Source organism: Pollachius pollachius (genome assembly GCF_949987615.1).
Source record: "Pollachius pollachius genome assembly, chromosome: 16".
NCBI classification, from domain to species: Eukaryota; Metazoa; Chordata; class Actinopteri; order Gadiformes; family Gadidae; genus Pollachius; species Pollachius pollachius.
The window spans coordinates 19564299-19585873 of record NC_136949.1 but is presented as its reverse complement, the minus strand read 5'-3'; the positions used below and the strand labels follow the sequence as shown (position 1 = coordinate 19585873).

Here is a 21575-nt window from a genome sequence, read left to right as displayed (position 1 = left end):
CATCTACAAACACATATTTTCTTGACACAGACGTACAAGCCCATAACTTTTAGGATTGATGAGTATTTGGTTGTGAGAAAACATTGTTTTACCGCGAGTGAGTGTTAAAAAGAATGAATGAATGCGGGCGCGCGTGTGTGCGTCCATCTGTTTAAACCCACGCAAACTAAACATGTAACGCATAACACAGTCGATAACGATAATGCATACAATACTGGTAAGAAACGATGTTTGTTAATGTATTGCGTATATCACTAAATAGAACCACAGTTACCGCATATCATATGTGTGTTAAGTTTTCTTTGCCAAAATTTATTTGAGGACTCAGTATTTCTGAAGTTGTGGAAGAAAAAGCTATTCCATGTGTGAATTAGGCCATATTATTTGGCCATAAACTGAGCCATTTGAAGTTTGAAATTCATGTGGTCATGCATCTGTCTTATCGGAGACTGCAAACACGCTGTCAAACTCGTCAAGATTCAAATGCGCTCATGGCTCTTAAAGGGGATGAGAGATGGCACTCTCATTGGTTTATTGTACGTTACACCCAAACCACACCTACGGGTAATTAGGCTACTTCAGACCAACCCTTTTTAGATTTGCGCCGGGCACAAGAGTTATTTATGCGCCGGTAAAATAGCAACATAGCCATAGAACCGCCCACAAAGCTACTTGCGCTTGGCGCTTCTCACTTGCGTTTCAGACCGTTAAAATAGGGCCCTTAGAGTACAAAAGTATTTTGCAGTGACATTGTGTCTGAAACAGAATGTAGCTCAAACAGGGAATGACGGTCAGGATGGGGTGACAGCGGGCCAACAAAATGTTTCTGTGACATTTACTGGACACCACCTGTGGAGACGTGCATAGGAGATACTTCGGGCCCTATTTTAAGCGTTTGCAGTCTCAGATGAGACAGATGCATGACCACATGAATTCCAAACTTCAAATGGCTCAGTTTATGGCCAAATAATATGGCCTAATTCACGCGTATTCTTCCACAACTTCAGAAACACTGAGTCCTCAAATAAATTTCGGCAAAGAAAACTTAACACACATATGATATGCGGTAACTGTGGTTCTATTTAATGATATACGCAATACATTAACAAACATCGTTTCTTACCAGTATTGTATGCATTATCGTTATCGACTTGTGTTCCTAATATGCATGTGTCCCCCTGTTAATATACATTGCCATGGACTGTATTATGCGTTACGTGTTTAGTTTGCGTGTGTTTAAACAGATGGATGCACACACGCGCCCGCTTTCATTAATTCTTTTACACATAAACACACGCGCGCCCGCATTCATTCCATCTTTTTAACACTCACTCGTGGTAAAACATTGTTTTCTCACGATCAAATACTCATCAATCCTAAAAGTTATGGGCATGTACACCATGTCTGTGTCAAGAAAATATGTGTTTGCTGTAAGGTGTTTGCAGATGCATTGATTTAAAAGTACGACTTATTACCGCTGTATCAGCTGTTCTTTCCCAAATAATTTACCAAGAATGTGTGGCTAGGTAGATGAGAGAAGCAAAGTGCATGCACGAGGTGCACAAGCAACATTATGCATGCGCCCTTAAAATAGCATCTGAACAACGCGCCACTGACTTTAAACCAGGTATTTCCTGGTTTGTGGCGCAATTGTTTTCTGAAACTGAAAAATAGCACCAGGGAAGGTTTGCGCCAGAACACGCCTCCTCCTTTCGCCAAACTGCCTCTTGGGGCACAAGATCATTCCCTAATTTACATGCGCTTGGCGGTGGAGGGAAAAGAACGCTCTGCGCCAGTTGCAAACTAGCAACGACACATGCGTCAGTGTAGAAAGTCAATTGCGCGGGATGCAAGATAGGGCCCTAAGTGTCAATCGAATAAAAATGAGCCTCCTGGAATATGAAACTGTGAAACTAAACTTCTATGAGGTCAAATCAAATGTCAGAATGTTATGATTGGTGAGTTTAGTGTGTGAGGGATGATGAGCAATGGGATGTATTTGCATTGTAACAAATATTTTGAACCTTAACAAATCTTTTGATGAAGAATCCCCACGATTCATCCGGCAGACAAACGGCCATCTGGTACATGGCTATTATTAAGAGTTTGTACGTCAGTACAGCTGGCCTTGACTATGTCATAATGTATCATCAGTCACTGTTTAATTATTCATAAACGTTATTACATAACAGTCTAAAGCAAAGGAGAAAGTCCAAAAAGCATGATATCACACCTTTAGGGTTACACCAAGGAGACGTTAACCTGCAGCTACAAGGCTAGGGTTATGCTAGAAATGCTTATGTTTATGCATAGGTGTGTTGTGGTTAAGGCCAGGGTTTAGGTGTGTTCTGGTGAAGGACAGGGTTTAGGAACGTTTTCTCAGTAAAACCTCTTTTTGGCACAAGTTTTAAAAAAGTAGGAATAAAAATATGTATTTGTGGGCCTTAATGGAGCCTGAGCGGAGAAGCACGCAGACCTGCTCGTTAAAATAACCTCAAAAGGTTTTCTTCAACTCCCCTCGTGTTTCTGATTGAAGTCCACATTTCAAATAGTAACACAGTCTCTTTTGTACGATCAAAAATAATCACCAGCAGATTGACGCCAGTACTGAAAGCCCAAACTATATTTGAGCTGGGTATAAAACAGAGTTGGGTAGTTAGGCTTTAAACATATATAAATGGATAACTGTTAAAGTTGAGCACCATTAATTATAGATAACAAAGCATCTGCTTAGCAGCTTGCAAAGGTCTCAGTTCTATTTGCTTTAAAGTAAAACCCCTCAAAACATCTTCTGACTTTCAGACTCATCAAAGGGGTGGCTGCGTGTTTACGTTCAGTCTTACACTTTCTCATTCGCTTACCATTGGCTGGAATTAAAAGGCAAGGCTGGTTCTTATTTTAAGAGGTTGATAGTTTCCCACCCACTATTAGTTCTGCTTGAAAACTTCTCCCTAATAACCTTCTAATTTTGCAGGGAACATGGGTATTTTGAAGTAAGACTGAGTGCTGTTGCATTACGAGTTATTTTAATTTAAGGGACTCCTTTCTCTGTTTCAGTGTGGAGAGTTCATTTGCAAATGTACTCCACCACAGAAAAGCATGCCGACTATGTATTACTCATCATTCGGCTTAGTCGGCCATTCCCAGCCATTGTGATATCATCTTTATGAACTAGCTCTGCATGCAGAACAGATCTGGGATCAGCTTAGCCCAAGGTAGACTGCAGAATACCCCTGGTGCATTCATGACCTTTAAATTGATAACCTGACCTAAGAGATCCACAATACGTTTCAAGAATCAATAGACAAATGCAAATATAGTTGAGATTTGTACAAATTCAACAATCTGCCTGTGTATCAACATGAATGACTGCACATCCAAGCCCTTAAAGTGAGCCTGTACTTACTTTCTCATGACTAATCTGAATTCAGTGTAAAATCTAACTGGTTCAATAAATATAGAGAAAACAAGTAACTAAAATACAGACCAATAAAAGGATCCAAGATATATTCAGTTCAATATTGCTGGATAGGTAAGGTGGATATTTCCAATCTGGATTATATTCTTCCATCTCCCTAAAACGACTCCGTACACAGAATTCAAGTGTCTTACGTTGTCTGTACATTTACATTTAGGGCATTTAGCAGACGCTTTTATCCAAAGCGACTTACAATAATTACTATTGTCTGAAGAATTTGAAGTAGCACTTGCTTACAAATAGCGTTAAGTATTGCGTATATTTAATGATGCATTGAGTAGGAGCCAACCTTTGTAGTGAGCAGGAGGGAAGAAGGGTTGGGTTGCTGCGTTGACTGACACCACCTTCTCCAGGAGCTGAGACAGCACTGAGGAAGAAAACCACCATAAAGGCTCTCACTGTTCTAAACGTTGACATGATTCAGGAACATACACGCTCAGAACACGCAGTGTTGTGATGCTTGTTCTTCATGTGGTCAACCCAGAGACTGACTCAATAAACATGTACAGAGGGACATCAACTACCATGGTAGTCCATGAATGAGCGTGTTGCGGTGACTCCGACTGGACGCCTGGACTCTCCCTATGTTTAACCGACCAGCAAACCACCTTTGATTTAGAATGTTCTGCCTGTATATATGTTTGTATGTATGTTTGTCAGTTATGGCACCCATTCCACTCGTGATCATCCCTGGAAGGAGGGACCTGCGTTCCTCCTCAAGATTCCTTCCTTGGTAATGAAGGGAGTTTTCTCTTGCCCTCTTGGGGGCCAGGGTCAGTGGGGGGTCATAACTATATGGCCTGTTGAGCCCTTTGAGACTGACCCGGTGATTAAGGGCGATACAAATACAATTGAATTTAATTGAAATGAATTGAATGAACACAGTGCTTCTTTACCAAACAAAGACGCTTTCACCTTGCATTAGGAAACAAAGACGCTTTATCTCTTCTGAAGTTACTGATTCAGTTCACTAATGCAAGCATGATATTACAGTTGTCAATACCCCTTATCTGATGGTACAGTTCTTCTAATGTTAAACAGGTGTCCCATTCCATAACTGTCCATCTCTTTGTGCAACGTACCCGTCCCAGTGAGGCTGGAGGGCGTGGTGCTCATGGCTTTGCAGTACTGTTTGCGGCAGGCAGCCATCCAGCCCTCATCTTTCACAGGGATACCAGACGCCAAGAATGCACTGATCTCAGAATCTATAAAACAAACAATCACACACACAAAAAATTAATCTGGATGCAAAGGTTGTGTTACCCAGAGCCAACCTGTATGTTTTTTGAGTGGGAGAAGAATTATTGGCAGTTTGTAAAACAAACTACTTAGTAGTTTAGTAGCTCACACTAGTGTGTGTGTGTGTGTGTGTGTGTGTGTGTGTGTGTGTGTGCGTGTGTGTGTGTGTGTGTGCGTGCATTTTGAAGTCAGTATTTTACCTTGTTTACTGTGAGGAAGCATTGCAGCATCCAAGGTGTAACACTGTGGGGGCGCTGAAGGGTAGCTCAGGAACATTGGCCATGGGTAGGGGTCTGGGCCCTGGAGGAGCACATGACAACTTACATACAGACTAAATCCCTTTATAAGATTGTGTTTATCAACTCAACAAACAAGCCACGTCGGGCTTCTCGGCAAAATATAATTACTAGTCAACTCGGCCTAGGACGCACGTGAGATTTGGGACAAATTAGTAAGTATTTCTAAACTCGAAACACAACAGTAAAATGTTTAAGGTAAAGTGTCCCCTTCCCATCACCACATTGCAGTTTCTCCTTCAACCACTTGGACTACTAGCCTAAACCCTGTGGCCCCTAATAGCTATTATCAGACTACACCATAGTTTCTTCTTTCAAGATAGTAACCAAGACTAACCAAGACCAACCACATGATGCAGTTCACGAGCTCGCGTGAGTTCATAGTTCGTAAATAAGCAAAGTCAAGATATTGTCAATCATGGCTGCAGAATGCCATGTATAATACTGGTGGGGTCTCAGAAAAAACAAAGAAAATAAACAAAAACGATTGTGGAGCGGTTACTGGGAGCCATGAAAAGCTAAGTATGGGCTGTCAATCCTTCAAAGAGAATTTGAGCTTACTAATGTGTTAACAGCCACTGCTAATCGAACTTCCCCTCGACACCATCCTCTTTCTCTTTCCCAAGTTGACATATGTGCGCCAGAGAGCACTCAAAAACTCTTACATGCTAGACTTTTGGCCTTTCTCGTCTTTGGGCATCAAAGACGGCACCTCTCACTGCAAGGATGAGACAGGCTGTTGACATGTCTCACTGCACAGGTGAGACAGGCTGGTGACATGTCTCACTGCACTGGTGAGACAGGCTGGTGACATGTCTCAATGCATTGTTGAGACAGGCTGGTGACATGTCTAAATGCACGGGTGAGACAGGCTGGTGACATGTCTCACTGCACAAGTGAGAAAGGCTGTAGACATGGCTCAATGCACTGGTTAGACAAGTCGGATAGGCTGTTGGCATGTCTGTCTGCACGGGTAAGACAGGCTGTAGATGTAAGGTTTAGACGGGCTGTTGACATGTCTCACTAAACGGGTGAGAAAGGCTGTAGACATCACTAGTATCACTGCAAGGGTTTGATGGGTTAGACCTGCTGTTAAAATGATTCACGGCACGGTTTTAACAGGTTAGACATGCTGGTGACATGCCTCACTGCACGGGTGAGACACGCTGGTGACATGTCTCACTGCACGGGTTAGACGGTTAAGACAGGCTGTTGACATGTCTCACTGCATGGGTGAGACAGGCTGTGGACATGTCTCACTGCATGGGGTAGGAAAGCCAAGTCCCCCGTGCCGGCATTCATAAGAATAAACACAACCTCAGAAACACAACCAGTAGCTCAGGAGGTAGAGCGGGTTGACTTGTAACCGGAAGGTTTCTAGTTCGAGCTCCTCCTGGCTGAGTGTCGCCGTATCACTGAGCAAGACACCTCACCCTAACTGCTCCCAATGAGCAGGCTGTCGTCTTGCATGGCTGACTCCACCGTCGGTGTGGGAATGTGTGTATAAATGGTTGCAAGTCGCTTTGGATAAAAGCGTCTGGTAAATGTACATTTCAAGCCAACTGCACAGATGGTTTCAAGTTGTCAGCCAAATGGCCTGAACTGGAAGCGTGCCTGTACTGGCACACTGTCCTGGCACTGGCTACACTGCAAGGAGCTAGCGAATAGAGCTCCACTTAACAGCATCACATAAAGTAGCGGGAGCTTTACCAAAGAAAATTACATTGCATTTTTGTTGAGCCTGTTGGTCTGGTAGGCTGGGGTGGTAGTGTCTCAAAAGTACCAGCATCTAAATTATCTCACATATATTTCACTATGTGAGTAATAAAATACCCAGCATCTAAATGATCTCACATATATTTCACTATGGGAGTGATAATATACCCAGCCCCAGTTTCAGTCTCTGTACTCAACAACCTGATCCGACACTGTTTATGTCTTAGCTTTACCCAGAATATTGAAGATGTGTTATTTGAAGGGAAGGGGAGCGGGGAAAGGCTGGCGCAGTCAGAAGAGCAAGGTATTCTCAAGGCATTTTTTGATATGCAACATTAAAGTCACTAGTCGGCAGTACAACATCTAGCAGAACACAGCACATTACAAAGCTCCACATCTCCCACAACAGCAGTGTGGAACCAAGCCTTGCCTGTTTTAAACGGTAGCTATTAATAATGTTATTTTATATGATCTCGTAATAATGCTTTCATCCAAGAACCCCAGCCAACGGCGGCATGTTTGCATGCGATACTGCAAACAGGCCGGCTCGCATATCATATGCTCTGAACAAGGAATGTCCAAACACAAGAAGGTCATCTCATGTGTGATCGCACTCCAGTGCGCAGTGTGGCTATCTGCTGCGGAACAACTCTAACTCTTTTGATTCATTCCTCCAGTGGGAAACAGTGGGGCTGTAATATTAAGAGATCTAGCAAGAGGTTAGCTATCCAGCTACACTGGGGCTGAAGGAGAAGCGCATTTGCCAGCGCAGGTGTGTCAGACCGGCTACAAACAGGGTAAGTTAAGCTAGTTTGAAATACAATTCTTTGATAACCTGTTTAATGGGGGAGGTGTTTGATGAAAGTGTAATGTGATGAAGAGGAGGATGAGCCCACCTCCTGCAGCGCCCGGGGGGGCAGCCTGCGTTCAGACGGACCTCCCACCGCACACACTCGCACCAGCAGGTGGTTCCTCTCAACGGAGAGGCGGTCTAGGATCAGCTCCCTGAGGGGACAGAGGCCACAGGGTCAAGAGGTTACAACACAACAGCACTGTGTTCCTAATGATACATAGAATGAGACCTGGGGGATTCGGTTTTATTACAGGAAGGACAATGATCTGACAGGAGGTTGTTTTCAGCAGAGGTATTTCTGTGGCTAGCCTGCTAGTCTCTAAGAGCTTCTCTCTCAGACAGCTCTCTCTAGTGCCTCCCTTCAATAGCACACTGAGAAGAGCAGAATCATGTGGGAAACGAGAACATCAGATAGCTTAAAGAGACCGAAAGAAGACAAGGAGCAGGACCTGGATGGTGACACGGCAGTAAGGGAAGTAGAAGAGGAAAGGAGGTGTAAGGAGGTGGCAGCGGAGGTTTGCCTGGAGGTGAGGCAACCATCAGTTCTTTCAGGACCAGTTCCGCATGAAGCGACTGGTGGCAAACGTTAGAGTGAAGGCAGAAGCACTTCAAGTGATACAGTGAAGCACTTCAACCTTAACAGTGAAGCACTTCAACCGCAAAAGTGAAGCACCTCAACCATTACAGTGATCGGAGAAGCACTTCAACCGTTACAATGAAGCACTTCAACCGTTATAATGAAGCACTTCAACCGTTACAGTGAAGGCAGAAGCACTTCAACCGCTATAATGAAGCACTTCAACCGTTACAGTGAAGGCAGAAGCACTTCAACCGTTATAGTGAAGCACTTCAACCGTTACAGTGAAGGCAGAAGCACTTCAACCGTTACAGTGAAGCACTTCAACCGTTACAGTGAAGGCAGAAGCACTTCAACCGTTACAGTGAAGCACTTCAACCGTTACAGTGAAGGCAGAAGCACTTCAACCGTTACAGTGAAGCACTTCAACCGTTACAGTGAAGGCAGAAGCACTTCAACCGTTATAGTGAAGCACTTCAACCGTTACAGTGAAGGCAGAAGCACTTCAACCGTTACAGTGAAGCACTTAAACTATATTGGAAACTGGCCTCTTTTCTTCTTTCTTAAAATAACCAAGCTCACGCCTTCATTGTAAAGAAAACACTTAGAATTAATTAAAAGTGTACCTATGAACACATTCTACAGCCTAAGTTGTGACAACATATGATCACTACATTGAAAACAATGTGGTGCATTACAACATTACAAGCCCAGAAATAATGGACTCATTAAGGTCGAGTCATTCATAATGAAAGTACAGACAAAGACGCTCAATTTGGTAAGGCTTACAAGAAACATATAGTATACATACAACATATGTGATTTATTCTAAATCTCATAGTGTTGAATCTAAAACAGCGGGTTCAATGGCTCTGTAGCAGCCTTGTTCTACTAGTCTACAACATGACTGCATCCAATTGTGTGTCCAGTAGGTGCCATCCAAATACTTTAGATAGAAAACACAATTCACTCTTGTTGAAGCCGAATATGAATGAAACACAAATTAAACAAATACCGGCTCGTTGGCCTCTTAGGAAGACTCCATCGCTGAGATGGCTCACTCTGAACAAAAGTTTGCCGTTGGACTGAAGGGTATTTTAATAGCAAATGCATCAACAAGTGCATCCAAAGATATTTTGAAGAAAACATCATTTCTATTAACATATTATAATACATTAATACTGTTTAGTCTGTATTGAATTTGTAAGGTAAATTAATCTTGCATTTCGGAAAAAAAGATTCACCCCTGAATATAAAAAGAATAGGCTTAGAATAACACAAATTCCATTCACATTAAACAGTCGTGGAACACGGAAATACTGATGAATGACCTACTCTGAGAGCTTACGGGAGACTGAACCAGTGACCTAAAACAAAGTAATGTTCAGCATTCAGTGTTTTAGTGAACTGAATGTGGATTAAACATCTGGCCTAGGTAGCCTACACATTCTAGTGAAGTGAATGCACAGCGGCCAACGATAGAAAAATCATTAATGGAATTATTCCAGAACATCAATGAGAGATCATTCATCTACTTAATAGTCTGACTTTGGTGATCATTGATCAGGCGAAAAAGGTTCATACGCAGCAGCAGAGATCCAGAGGATCCACATGATCTCAAGGTTATCAAAAATTAAAGGTAGTCAATAACGCCGTCTTGGACGCCTTTGTTGAGTGGAGGAAAAGCGGCGCATTACTGTGTCATTAAATACAATGGCCAACCATGTCTGGCTTTACATCGCTGTTCATCAATAGGCCACGATATATTGTCGCCCTTCTTAGTGCAATACATTGCCGCCAAATATCGATATAATATGTACTATTTTTTTTTCTGTTGAATAAATAAATAACTAACCAATGTCGAGTAACTGAGAAACTCAGTTTGGAACATGAATAAAGACCCAAATCCAGTACTTTGCATTTGTTAGTCATTTTGTATAAATTGCTAGACATATCGGGATGCATCATTATAGGATTGTCTAACAATATATTGATTATCGCAGAATGGCTTAAGCGCGATATTATGGTTATCGCGGGTCATGTATGGCATATCGTAGGTGAGGTACCCTGTGATTCCCACGCCTAATCAATAGCCTATACATGAGGCGCAGCTGGACGTGGTGTGTGTGCCTGTACCCCTGGGCTCCGGCCGGCTCGGTGACGTTCTCCTTCTGGCGGAGCAGGAGCATGCTGCAGAGGGCATACTGGCTCTCCAACAGCAGGAACGTGTCCAGGTCACAGCACAGCACGCACAGCAGTCTGGAACACACGCAGGAGAGAAACACGCAGCTGACACCACACACACTGGGTCTAACACCCAGGGTGGGGTGCAATGTTATCAAGGATCAGGTAGGGTTGGTAGGGTTAAGACGTTTGCTCAAGGGTCCCGACAGGGTGGCTCCGGACATGAGCCCGACCGTCGTTTGAATTAATTTTGAATAACAGAATTTCCTGGGCTGGAAATCTCCAACTGCATGTTTGTTTTGTATTACTAGTATAAACTAAAGCAGTATCGGCAGAACCCCTGGTCTGAAAGACTCTTTTAGTGGCAATAACAAGTCATCCCATGTAGCTTTAAAACCTAAAGTATTCAATGTGTAAAACAACACCACATAATAATGTGAACCATAACAACTAAACCCCCAGGCAAGAAACACAGGGGGATGAGCCCATATTGAGACCTTTTTCTTCCTTTTACACAAATCATACTTTTTTAGCCTCTGTTTCAAAAATAGAAATTATATAGTACAAACTAAAAAGCAGGAAAGAACAGAATGATGTGGCTTTTAAAAAAGGATTAATCATCCTTTTTTCACTGGCCTTTAGAACAGTGAATATGAAAGACCAACAGTGAAGTAGTAGCTGTGGTCCTACTCCATCTGCTGTGGAGCAGCCTCCCTGACGTGCTGAGCTTCCTACAGACACCTGAGTGATGGACGTCTCCACTCACTCCCTCAGACGCCCACGCAGCGAGAGCGGGAGTGAGGGCCTGCCAGGCTCAGCTCAACACACCACTGAGTACAAAACACACAACACACTCGGTGGGCCGCTGCTACACTCCAGGTAGCCATTTTGTTTTTGATGTGTGCAGGATCAAATGTCCTTCCTTTCAGCCTTGTGTTTTTGAAGAACAAAGGCCGCCGTTTCGTGAATGGTCCATCTTTTACTCAGCATGCCGACGGTCGCTATCAGCTGTCTCTAGGACTGTCTGCATCCCTTCACAGGCCCCCTCTGAGCCAGCTGAGTTAGCACGTTAACTGAGGGACGAGCGCAAGGTCATTGCAACCGTATCCATCCATCTGATGGGCTGCTGTTAATCCCTAGAGAAGTAAAGCTAGGATGAGATCTTACAAAAAACTAAACTTAAAAAGCTATGCATATCTAAAAATCTAACCGCAGTGGGTCATCTGATTCTTCTGTCTCTTTAAAGTCCCGTGATAAGTTGTAGCACGGTGTTTGATGTGGCTCTGTGACGGTGGAACCTAAACCATTAAGCGCGCACACACACAGACACACACACACACACACACACACACACACACTGTGCCAGAGACAGCTGTGGTGCTCAGTGTCTCTCACCAGGTAAAAACAAGCAGTCCAATTAGCTGGGACAGCACTGCAGGCTGTGTGCTGATAAACAGCGCCATGCGTAGAGGATTATCGGACCCTCAACACGCTGTGGGCTTTGAAACAACAACAAGATAACTCTCCAGGGGAAGGAGGGGGGGGGGGGGCAACTATTCTAATTTTTTGTTTGACGGCAATACTTTGTTCTTTGTAATCCCGGGGAAAAAATTACCTTCATGTTCTCCACAGCATGTAACAGAGTTGTGCTCAGTCAAATAAGAAATAAGATATAAGCCATATGTATGTTATACAATATAATCTACTTCAACCTCATAAAATTCATTTTTCATTGCGTTTCATTCTATAATAATATATAATTTCAGTAATAATAATTTAAGTATATCGATTTCTCAGTTCAAAATGAGACACTGATATGGCAGGAGCATCAAAGTGACCAACAGCAGGCTGAATATTACTGAGCAGCAGGAGACGCTTGAAGCCCTGTATTGCTGGGAAGCATCTACTAAACAGCATACATTAATAAACATTGACTGCAGTGAATCTGAATACGGCGGCACTACAGCAGCAGGAGTGATGATGTCTATGCAATAAGAACATAAACCTCTCAGCAGGATCAGTGGTTGCATGGGCATCTATAATTCAGTGTTTGACTCCTAGAAGACCTCACTGCTGAGGGTGCTGTAAGTCTCACTAATATGTTGGTATGGAATATGCCTGCATCTTCCCAAAATGATTCACAAACATTCAATCTTATCTAACCTAAAAGCAAGTCAAAGTAAGTCCCTTTGCTGGAGGCTACAGAGGCTGCTTGCTATTATATTATATTGATGTGTACACTACACAAATGTGATCTCCTGGATCCGAACTGGGTTACCTATAGTTAAATAACTTCAAGTTTTGATAGTTCAGACACATGACGGCGCTGGCATCAAACTGATTATTGCGTCCAATTACATTGCTCAATTGTTAAGTGTAACTCATAGCATGGGGATTGTCTGTAGGATTTGTTTTGAACAGATTGCTAAACGCTGTCAAAGCAAAGCTCTAGTCTATCCAACGTGACAAACCCGCACACTTTGTGTTGAGGATGAGCCCACCTCCTGAATGGCTGTGTCCTGCCAAACTCCGATAGGATGCAGACGCCTTACGAAAGACGACTGAAAACTAACATCTGACTTCCATTGATACTGCCTTTAATGCACAAAGAGGAAAATCTCCAATCTCACCTCAAGCCAAACGTGTGTGACTGCTCGTAGTTAAACAGGGAGTTGATCTTTGCATCTGAATCCACTGCAATCAGCCTGTCCATCAAATCCTAGATGGAGAGATTCAGAGAGAGAGAGAGATAGAGAGAGAGACAGAGAGACAAACAGAGACAGGGAGAGAGAGAGAGACAGAGAGAGAGAGTCAGAGAAAGAGAGACAGAAAGCGAGAGTGACAGAGAGAGAGAGAGCGAGAGACAGACAAACAGACAGACAGACAGACAGACAGAGAGCCAGAGAGAGAGAGAGAGAGACAAAGAGAGACAAAGAGAGAGTTAGAGAGTTAGAGAGAGAGAGAGAGAGAGAGAGAGAGAGAGAGAGAGAGAGAGAGATGGACAAATAGAGAGCCAGGGAGAAAGACAGAGCGAGAAAGAGAATAAGAGTAAGAGTATGTGAGCTGATTTGTAATGGGTGAGGTGAGGAATGCATACTGTGAACAGAATCATAATAAGGGGAGAAATGTCAACGCTTAAAGTGATGCGCTTGTTGTCCCCTGCCTGGTTTGGCACTGTGTTGTGGTTCAGAGCAGTACCAGAGCGACATACAGACACAAGGCCTCTGCTGCCCCCCAGAGGCAGCTCCAGGTAATACACCATAAAGTTGTTCAGAGAAGTCCCAGAGCGACATACAGACACCAGTCCTCTGCTGCCCCCTAGAGGCAGCTCCAGAATCATCTGCTCAGCTGCACAGACACACACATACACCCATACACACACAACACACACAAATACAAATACACGTGCACACACACGCAGGCACGCACACACTGACACACACATTCATGTAATTTAATCATGACATGAATTCCATGTTTAAGTCATGTGTTCTATGATATATGATGAAGAATATGTAAGATGTTTGCATTTAATTTGCTAGTGATTTCCCTCAGTTAAGGGTTCATCTGTTGTGGTGATCTGAGCACTGGAGGTTGGACTCACGGCGATGGTGCTGGGCACCTCCCTCAGGGGGTAGGCCTCCCTCTGGGGTAGAGGCTGGCCCTGCAGCAGGGCCCAAACCGAGGCCCCGGAGGACAGCAGGTTGACCAGCGCCAGGAACGACTGGGGAGGAACAGCCAATGGGCCCTCTATTACTGTTCCATAGTTCCATCAACGTGTTGTTATTTGCTGTTATTTCGTGTGTTAGATGTTGATTTTCATTCTGCATTCACTATTCACTGCCTGGTCACATGGTCTTCCACAATAAGGCTGTGTTGTACTGTGTGTGCATGATGACCTATAGCTACTGGGTTGTTCTGGGTTCAGCTGGCACTCTATTCTACTGTGATCCTCCAGCTCCCCTTACCTTAAGGCAGCTCCCTCACCGTAAGGCAGCTCCACTCTATTGTGATCCTCCCTTACCTTAAGGCAGCTCCACTCTATTGTGTTCCTCCCTTACCTTAAGGCAGCTCCACTCTATTGTGTTCCTCCCTTAAGGCAGCTCCACTCTATTGTGATCCTCCCTTACCTTAAGGCAGCTCCACTCTATTGTGTTCCTCCCTTACCTTAAGGCAGCTCCACTCTATTGTGTTCCTCCCTTAAGGCAGCTCCACTCTATTGTGTTCCTCCCTTACCTTAAGGCAGCTCCACTCTATTGTGATCCTCCCTTACCTTAAGGCAGCTCCACTCTATTGTGTTCCTCCCTTAAGGCAGCTCCACTCTATTGTGTTCCTCCCTTACCTTAAGGCAGCTCCACTCTATTGTGTTCCTCCCTTACCTTAAGGCAGCTCCACTCTATTGTGTTCCTCCCTTAAGGCAGCTCCACTCTATTGTGTTCCTCCCTTACCTTAAGGCAGCTCCACTCTATTGTGTTCCTCCCTTACCTTAAGGCAGCTCCACTCTATTGTGATCCTCCCTTACCTTAAGGCAGCTCCACTCTATTGTGTTCCTCCCTTACCTTAAGGCAGCTCCACTCTATTGTGTTCCTCCCTTAAAGCAGCTCCACTCTATTGTGTTCCTCCCTTACCTTAAGGCAGCTCCACTCTATTGTGTTCCTCCCTTAAGGCAGCTCCACTCTATTGTGTTCCTCCCTTACCTTAAGGCAGCTCCACTCTATTGTGTTCCTCCCTTACCATAAGGCAGCTCCACTCTATTGTGTTCCTCCCTTACCTTAAGGCAGCTCCACTCTATTGTGTTCCTCCCTTACCTTAAGGCAGCTCCACTCTATTGTGTTCCTCCCCTACCTTAAGGCAGCTCCACTCTATTGTGTTCCTCCCTTAAGGCAGCTCCACTCTATTGTGTTCCTCCCTTACCTTAAGGCAGCTCCACTCTATTGTGATCCTCCCTTACCTTAAGGCAGCTCCACTCTATTGTGTTCCTGTACCTTGAGGAAGCTCCACTCTATCGTGTTCCTCCCTTACCTTAAGGCAGCTCCACTCTATTGTGTTCCTCCCTTAAAGCAGCTCCACTCTATTGTGTTCCTCCCTTACCTTAAGGCAGCTCCACTCTATTGTGTTCCTCCCTTACCATAAGGCAGCTCCACTCTATTGTGTTCCTCCCTTACCTTAAGGCAGCTCCACTCTATTGTGTTCCTCCCCTACCTTAAGGCAGCTCCACTCTATTGTGTTCCTGTACCTTGAGGCAGCTCCACTCTATTGTGTTCCTCCCTTACCTTAAGGCAGCTCCACTCTATTGTGTTCCTCCCTTAAGGCAGCTCCACTCTATTGTGTTCCTCCCTTACCTTAAGGCAGCTCCACTCTATTGTGTTCCTCTCTTGAGGCAGCTCCACTCTATTGTGTTCCTCCCTTACCTTAAGGCAGCTCCACTCTATTGTGTTCCTCCCTTACCTTAAGGCAGCTCCACTCTATTGTGTATCTCCCTTACCTTAAGGCAGCTCCACTCTATTGTGTTCCTCCCTTAAGGCAGCTCCACTCTATTGTGTTCCTCCCTTACCTTAAGGCAGCTCCACTCTATTGTGTTCCTCCCTTAAGGCAGCTCCACTCTATTGTGTTCCTGTACCTTGAGGCAGCTCCTGTCGATGGGATCCATGGGAGTGGCCTTGGGATGGACCACACGAAGGTCCTCCCTCCCACACTCCAGCACTGACCAAAGCTTGACCACCAGCTCCTGGACGTAGCCTGACCACGATAACGGCACCAGGGAAGGATTGGCTGACAACAACGCACTAGACTTGTCCTAAGGCAACATCTTAAAAGACTTGCATTCCAAGATCAGTCATAATATTGTCTTTGAAAACATACAGTATTCAAGTTTCCACTGATTCACTGTTTGTCTGCAGACAAAAAACTAAATGCCAGACAGAAATAAAGTACTGAGTTGATGCTTTTCATAAGGAACCACTAGTGGTCTTGTCTAGTTGTGAGTGAGTGAGTGAGTGAGTGAGTGAGTGAGTGAGTGAGTGAGTGAGTGAGTGAGTACCTGAGTTCAGAAGGGCCCTCACACCAGGAGCTGTAGCTGCTACCTGGGTCACCATCACCCCGTAGCCAAACTTCTCACAGCGGCTCACCTGTTGTGCATACACACGCACACACGCACACGCACGCACAAACACACAAAGACACACACACACAACTTCATCTTCGTTTTTCCAATGGTTACTTATTTTGTTCATTTATATATATATACATTTTTTATCCATACATACACAGTATACACAGTATATATATAGATTTTATACATATATATTTTTGGTTTTGTTTCTATTTATTTATTATGTACTATCATAACCTTACAACTGTTGTTACTATTATAATTGTTTTCTTATAATGTCGTGTTTTTTTGGAGCAGCATGGATGCCGTCCACACAGGCTCTTGTCTGAACAGCCCCACCCTGATCATGGCCCCAGGCACCTGGAGCTTCTTGATAAAGCGTGAGTACATGTAGGCCACGCAGTGGTCCAGGGCCCCGGTGCTTTGCAGCAGCAGCAGGCCTTTGGGCGTGGCAGCGAAGTGCAGCAGACTGTCCTGCAGGGTTTCCTCCCAGATAAGGCTCGGACCCGCTCTGAAAAACAACACCACAGTCCGAAGGTCTAGATCTGCATAAGACAACCATGTTCAGACTTCACCCTGGCGTGATGGAATGTGTTTACATCTGTTTTGTACAGCCTGTGTATTAAGGGGCAGCTTGCCTTCAGGGCTATACATACGCCCAGGTCAATGATCAACCCATGGAGGCAGGCTGACAGGAACATAAAGCCACTGAGTTTACCCGTCAGGGGCATTTTGGAAAGATGAGGAAAGATGATATTTTGGTCGCCAGGCCCTAAAAGGCCTTCCTTTGCTCCAGAGAGACACCTTGTTGTAGGACTTGTATATGCGACCTGGCACTTAATGTACGCACTTATTGTATGTCGTACTTAGTTGTGTAGATGGGTTAACCTAGCGATTGCAATGTTTCCCCTAGGATGGAGTTGCAGCGGCGGTGAAATGTTTTTTTTTCCGCTCGCACATTTCTTTTGTGCTTGAAAAGCGCACCCTACCGGGGGGTTTCTATGTGTCTGCCGGCAACAGAAGGGTGTACATACAGTACATTTGTTCACAGTAATGAGCAGGGGAAATATGGAGAGATTGAACATATTACAAGTATAATCTTTAAAACAATTATTTGCCACCCTATACAGTAAAATCACATAACACAAATACTACAACAATCGAAAAGGTCTGTGCCTCAAACCAATGCATCTTCCCACACCCTCCCCTTTTGGGTCTCTAGAGCCAATAATGGCGACGCTACTGAAATTGTTGCTAAAAAAAATGTATATTGACATTTTTGATTAAAAGAATTTCCATAAAAAGAAGTAGAGATAAATTTTTCTAAACTAAAGGTTGCAGTAAGACCATAAAGAGCCCATGCCTCTATGGAAAACGTTTTGGGGATCTAGAGTCAATAATGGCAACGCTATTGCAATTGTTCCTAAATAGAAAATCCTCAAATTAAGAAGAGATATCTATTTTAAAACTAAAGGTTGTAGTAGGACCACAAAAAGGCCATGCCTCTATGAAAAGAGTTTTGGGGCTCTAGAGTCAATAATGGCGACGCTTTTTAAATTGTTGCTAAATAAAAAATCCTCAAAAATAATAAGAGATATATTTTTCAAAAAAAGGTTGTAGTAGGACCATAAAGAGGCCATACCTCTATGGAACAAGTTTTGGGGCTCTAGAGTCAATAATGGCGACGCTATTGACATTTTACCATTATGGTCGTTTTCAGTTTTGCACTTTGTAGACGGTCCCTAAGCTCTCCTGAAAGCCGACAGCTCATAGAAGCCAATGCAATTCACCGTTCGCTAAAGACGGCTCGTTTGGATGAAAACAATGTTGTAGCTGGTTCTCTAGGTTGCTACACTCAATTGTGTCGCAACGATGTTTCACTGATGATCTATTGAACCGCAACCTCAGAATCTGCCAATTTATTTCCAACTTTATGGAAGTTCCTCTCCGTTTATATGCTTTACCCACAGGTGTGTGAATTGACCTGGATATGAAGCGTCTGTAGCGCAAAATAACATTTGTTTCTAAAGAGAAGACGGAGCTCTCCTCACCGTTTATATGCTTTACTCAGGTGTGTGAATTGACCTTGAGATGTTATATATGATATGTTATATTATTTTGCGTAGCACAAAATAATAAGTTGTACTTTTAAATCAATGCATCTGCAAACACCGTACAGCAAACACATATTTTCTTGACACAGACATCGTGTACATGCCCATAACTTTTGGGATTGATGAGTATTTCATCGTGAGGAAACATTGTTTTACCGCGAGTGAGTGTTAAAAAGAATGAATGACTGCCGGCGCGCGTGTGTGTATGTGTAAAGAATTAATGAGTGCGGGCGCACTTGTGTGCGTCCATCTGTTTAAACACACGCAAACTAAACACGTAACACATAATACAGTCCATGGCAATGTATATTAACGGGGGACAGATGTATATTAGGAACACAAGTCGATAACGATAATGCATACAATACTGATAAGAAACAATGTTTATAATGTATTGCGTATATCATTAAATAGAACCTCAGTTACCGCATATCATATGTGTGTTAAGTTTTTTTCGAAATTTATTTGAGGATTCAGTATTTCTGAAGTTGTGGAAGAAAACCTTATTCCATGTGTGAATTAAGCCATATTATTTGGCCATTAACCGAGCCATTTGAAGTTTGAAATTCATGTGCATCTGTCTCATCGGAGACTGCAGACGCGCTGTCAAAATATCAACTCGTCAGATTCAAATGCGCTCATGGCTCTTAAAGGGGATGGGAGCTGGCACTCTCATTGGTTTATTGAACGTTACGCCCAAACCACACATACGGGTAATTAGGCTACTTCAGACAAACCCTTTTTAGATTTGCACCGGGCGCAAGAGTCATTTTTGCACCGGTAAACTAGTGACATCGCCATAGAACCGCCCACAAAGCTACACGCGCTTGGCGCTTCTCACTTGCGTTTCAAACCGTTAAAATAGGGCCCTGAGTCTGCCTCGTGTATGAAAAGTGCTATATAATAAAGTTGTCTTGGCTTGCCAATGAACATCCTTACTGTACCGACCTCGATATATTATTCCTCTTTCTTCTGACAAATGTACTTATTGTAAGTCGCTTTGGATAAAAGTGTCTGCTAAAGGCCCTGAATGTATCTGTAAATGTAAATGTATCTAGAATAAAGCTCCATCTAGTCTTCCCACTTTACTCATTGGTTTTAACGGTCAACAAAGTGTTCCATATGTAGGCCTTTAGAGTGTGTTTCCATCTCACATGGTGTCCAGGGAGCAGGTAGAGGAACTGTGCCCGGGGACGGGGTTGGAGGCTGGGGTGGAGGCGGGGGTAGACACGGCGTTAGCCTGGAACACAAGAGGAAAATAAACCGTCGGGGCAGTAGTATGAAGATGGAATAGAAAGGAGCGTATTTCATATTTTTGACATGCTGTCTATCATCAGAAATATTGATTCAAACAGCATACTAGCCTGTACTATTAACTGCAGCATTACGAAAAACAGGGAATTTGTGAAGACAAGTTCAGATTAACGTTTGAAAATAAAATAAAGGTTCTGATACCGTAAACAATTGGCCATATTTAATTTGAACTACCCAGTATAGATAGTCTATACACTTTATGTAAATAAACATACATTTAAGTAATACAAAATAATCTTTACTAACAAGGTGATATGATAGGGTCTTTACTAACAAGGTGATATGATAGGGTCTTTACTAACAAGGTGATATGATAGGGTCTTTACTAACAAGGTGATATGATAGGGTCTTTAGTAACAAGGTGATATAATAGGGTCTTTAGTAACAAGGTGTTATGATAGGGTCTTGGATTGATACACCATATCAATAGAATATCTAATAATGCAAAGCAAGATACTCAAAACCAGGATGAAGTCATTTTTTGAACTGGATTTAGGGCTTTGAATGACTCTTTAAGTTACCATTCTTAACATTTGCCCTGACGTAGCTGAAAGTGTCTACTGAACGGCCCTAGCAGTAGGAGGGTGTAGCTGGGGACACTCTGGGGGCCTCCTGATGTAGGCCCTAGCTGGAAGTGTCTACTTAACGGCCCTAGCAGTAGGAGGGTGTAGCTGGGGACACTCTGGGGGCCTCCTGATGTAGGCCCTAGCTGGAAGTGTCTACTTAACGGCCCTAGCAGTAGGAGGGTGTAGCTGGGGAAACACACTGAGGGTGTCCTGTTCTTTGATACTGGCATTGTGCTGGTGTTGCTGCATTGTGTGAATAAAAGCACCCTGGTACCTCCTTCAAAGCAGCAGCTACACAGCTGTGCAGGCCATAAGGCCGGAGAACTTGCAGGCCCTCGCAGGTGTTGTACATCTGCCTGCAGGCGAAGAGGAAGGCCCCGCAAACAGCAGGCGACATCTCCCATCGGCCCAAAGAAGGCAGGTCCTTGTCCAATAACCGCTGAGTGAACTGTACAATGACATGGCTAGCAGAGAGGCTGGGAGAGGGAGGCAGACAAACAGACAGAGAGAGAGCAAGGCAGACAGACAGGCAGACAGGCAGACAGACAGACAGGCAGACAGGCAGACAAGCAGAAAGACAGAAAGACAGATAGTCAGGCCGACAGACAGGCAGACAGACAGAAAGAACAAAATGAAGAAATAAATACAGAAAGACACATTTTAAAAATCACTACACAATTTATTTGTATGTCATCTTTATGTATTTTTGCTGTTTTACCAGGAATGGAAGGTATGCAGAAAGATAGTTGTAGTATTATCAAGTACACATAATACTATATTTATATATATATATATATATATATACACACAACGTGAATAGGATACTTCATCCTGGTTTTGAGTATCTTGCTTTGCATTATAAGATATTCCATTGATATGGTGTATCAATCCAAGACCCCATCATATCACCTTGTTACTAAAGACCCTATCATATCACCTTGTTACTGAAACAACGGTTATGATTTGTTGTCAATTATTTGTCATTCCACCAAGACTGCCATGCCCCCCCCCCCCACACACACACACACACTAACCCTTTACTGCTGGCTAGGTCCAGACTCTTGTCATTCAGGAAGAGGGCGAGGCCTCTGTCGGTGCTGGCGATGCGTGCCAACACATCTGCTAT

The 21575-nt window shown here is 43.7% G+C and overlaps 1 protein-coding gene across 2 annotated transcripts in view; it reads right to left on the bottom strand.

Annotated features, from left to right (window-relative positions):
• The window catches only part of tbc1d32 (TBC1 domain family, member 32), a 61810-nt gene that overhangs the window by 22442 nt on the left and 17793 nt on the right, over positions 1-21575 (bottom strand). For both annotated transcript variants that reach the window (XM_079753250.1, XM_079753251.1), the window contains 13 exons: positions 21484-21575; positions 20724-20925; positions 19724-19809; positions 16816-16966; positions 16384-16471; positions 15964-16082; positions 13948-14067; positions 12974-13062; positions 10296-10418; positions 7626-7734; positions 4918-5017; positions 4561-4683; positions 3768-3845 (listed from right to left, as the gene is read on the bottom strand). The exon at positions 21484-21575 is cut by the window's right edge and continues 36 nt beyond it. In XM_079753250.1, coding sequence (XP_079609376.1) covers positions 3768-3845; positions 4561-4683; positions 4918-5017; positions 7626-7734; positions 10296-10418; positions 12974-13062; positions 13948-14067; positions 15964-16082; positions 16384-16471; positions 16816-16966; positions 19724-19809; positions 20724-20925; positions 21484-21575 — 1480 coding nt within the window. The remainder of the gene's footprint in view (positions 1-3767; positions 3846-4560; positions 4684-4917; positions 5018-7625; positions 7735-10295; positions 10419-12973; positions 13063-13947; positions 14068-15963; positions 16083-16383; positions 16472-16815; positions 16967-19723; positions 19810-20723; positions 20926-21483) is intronic.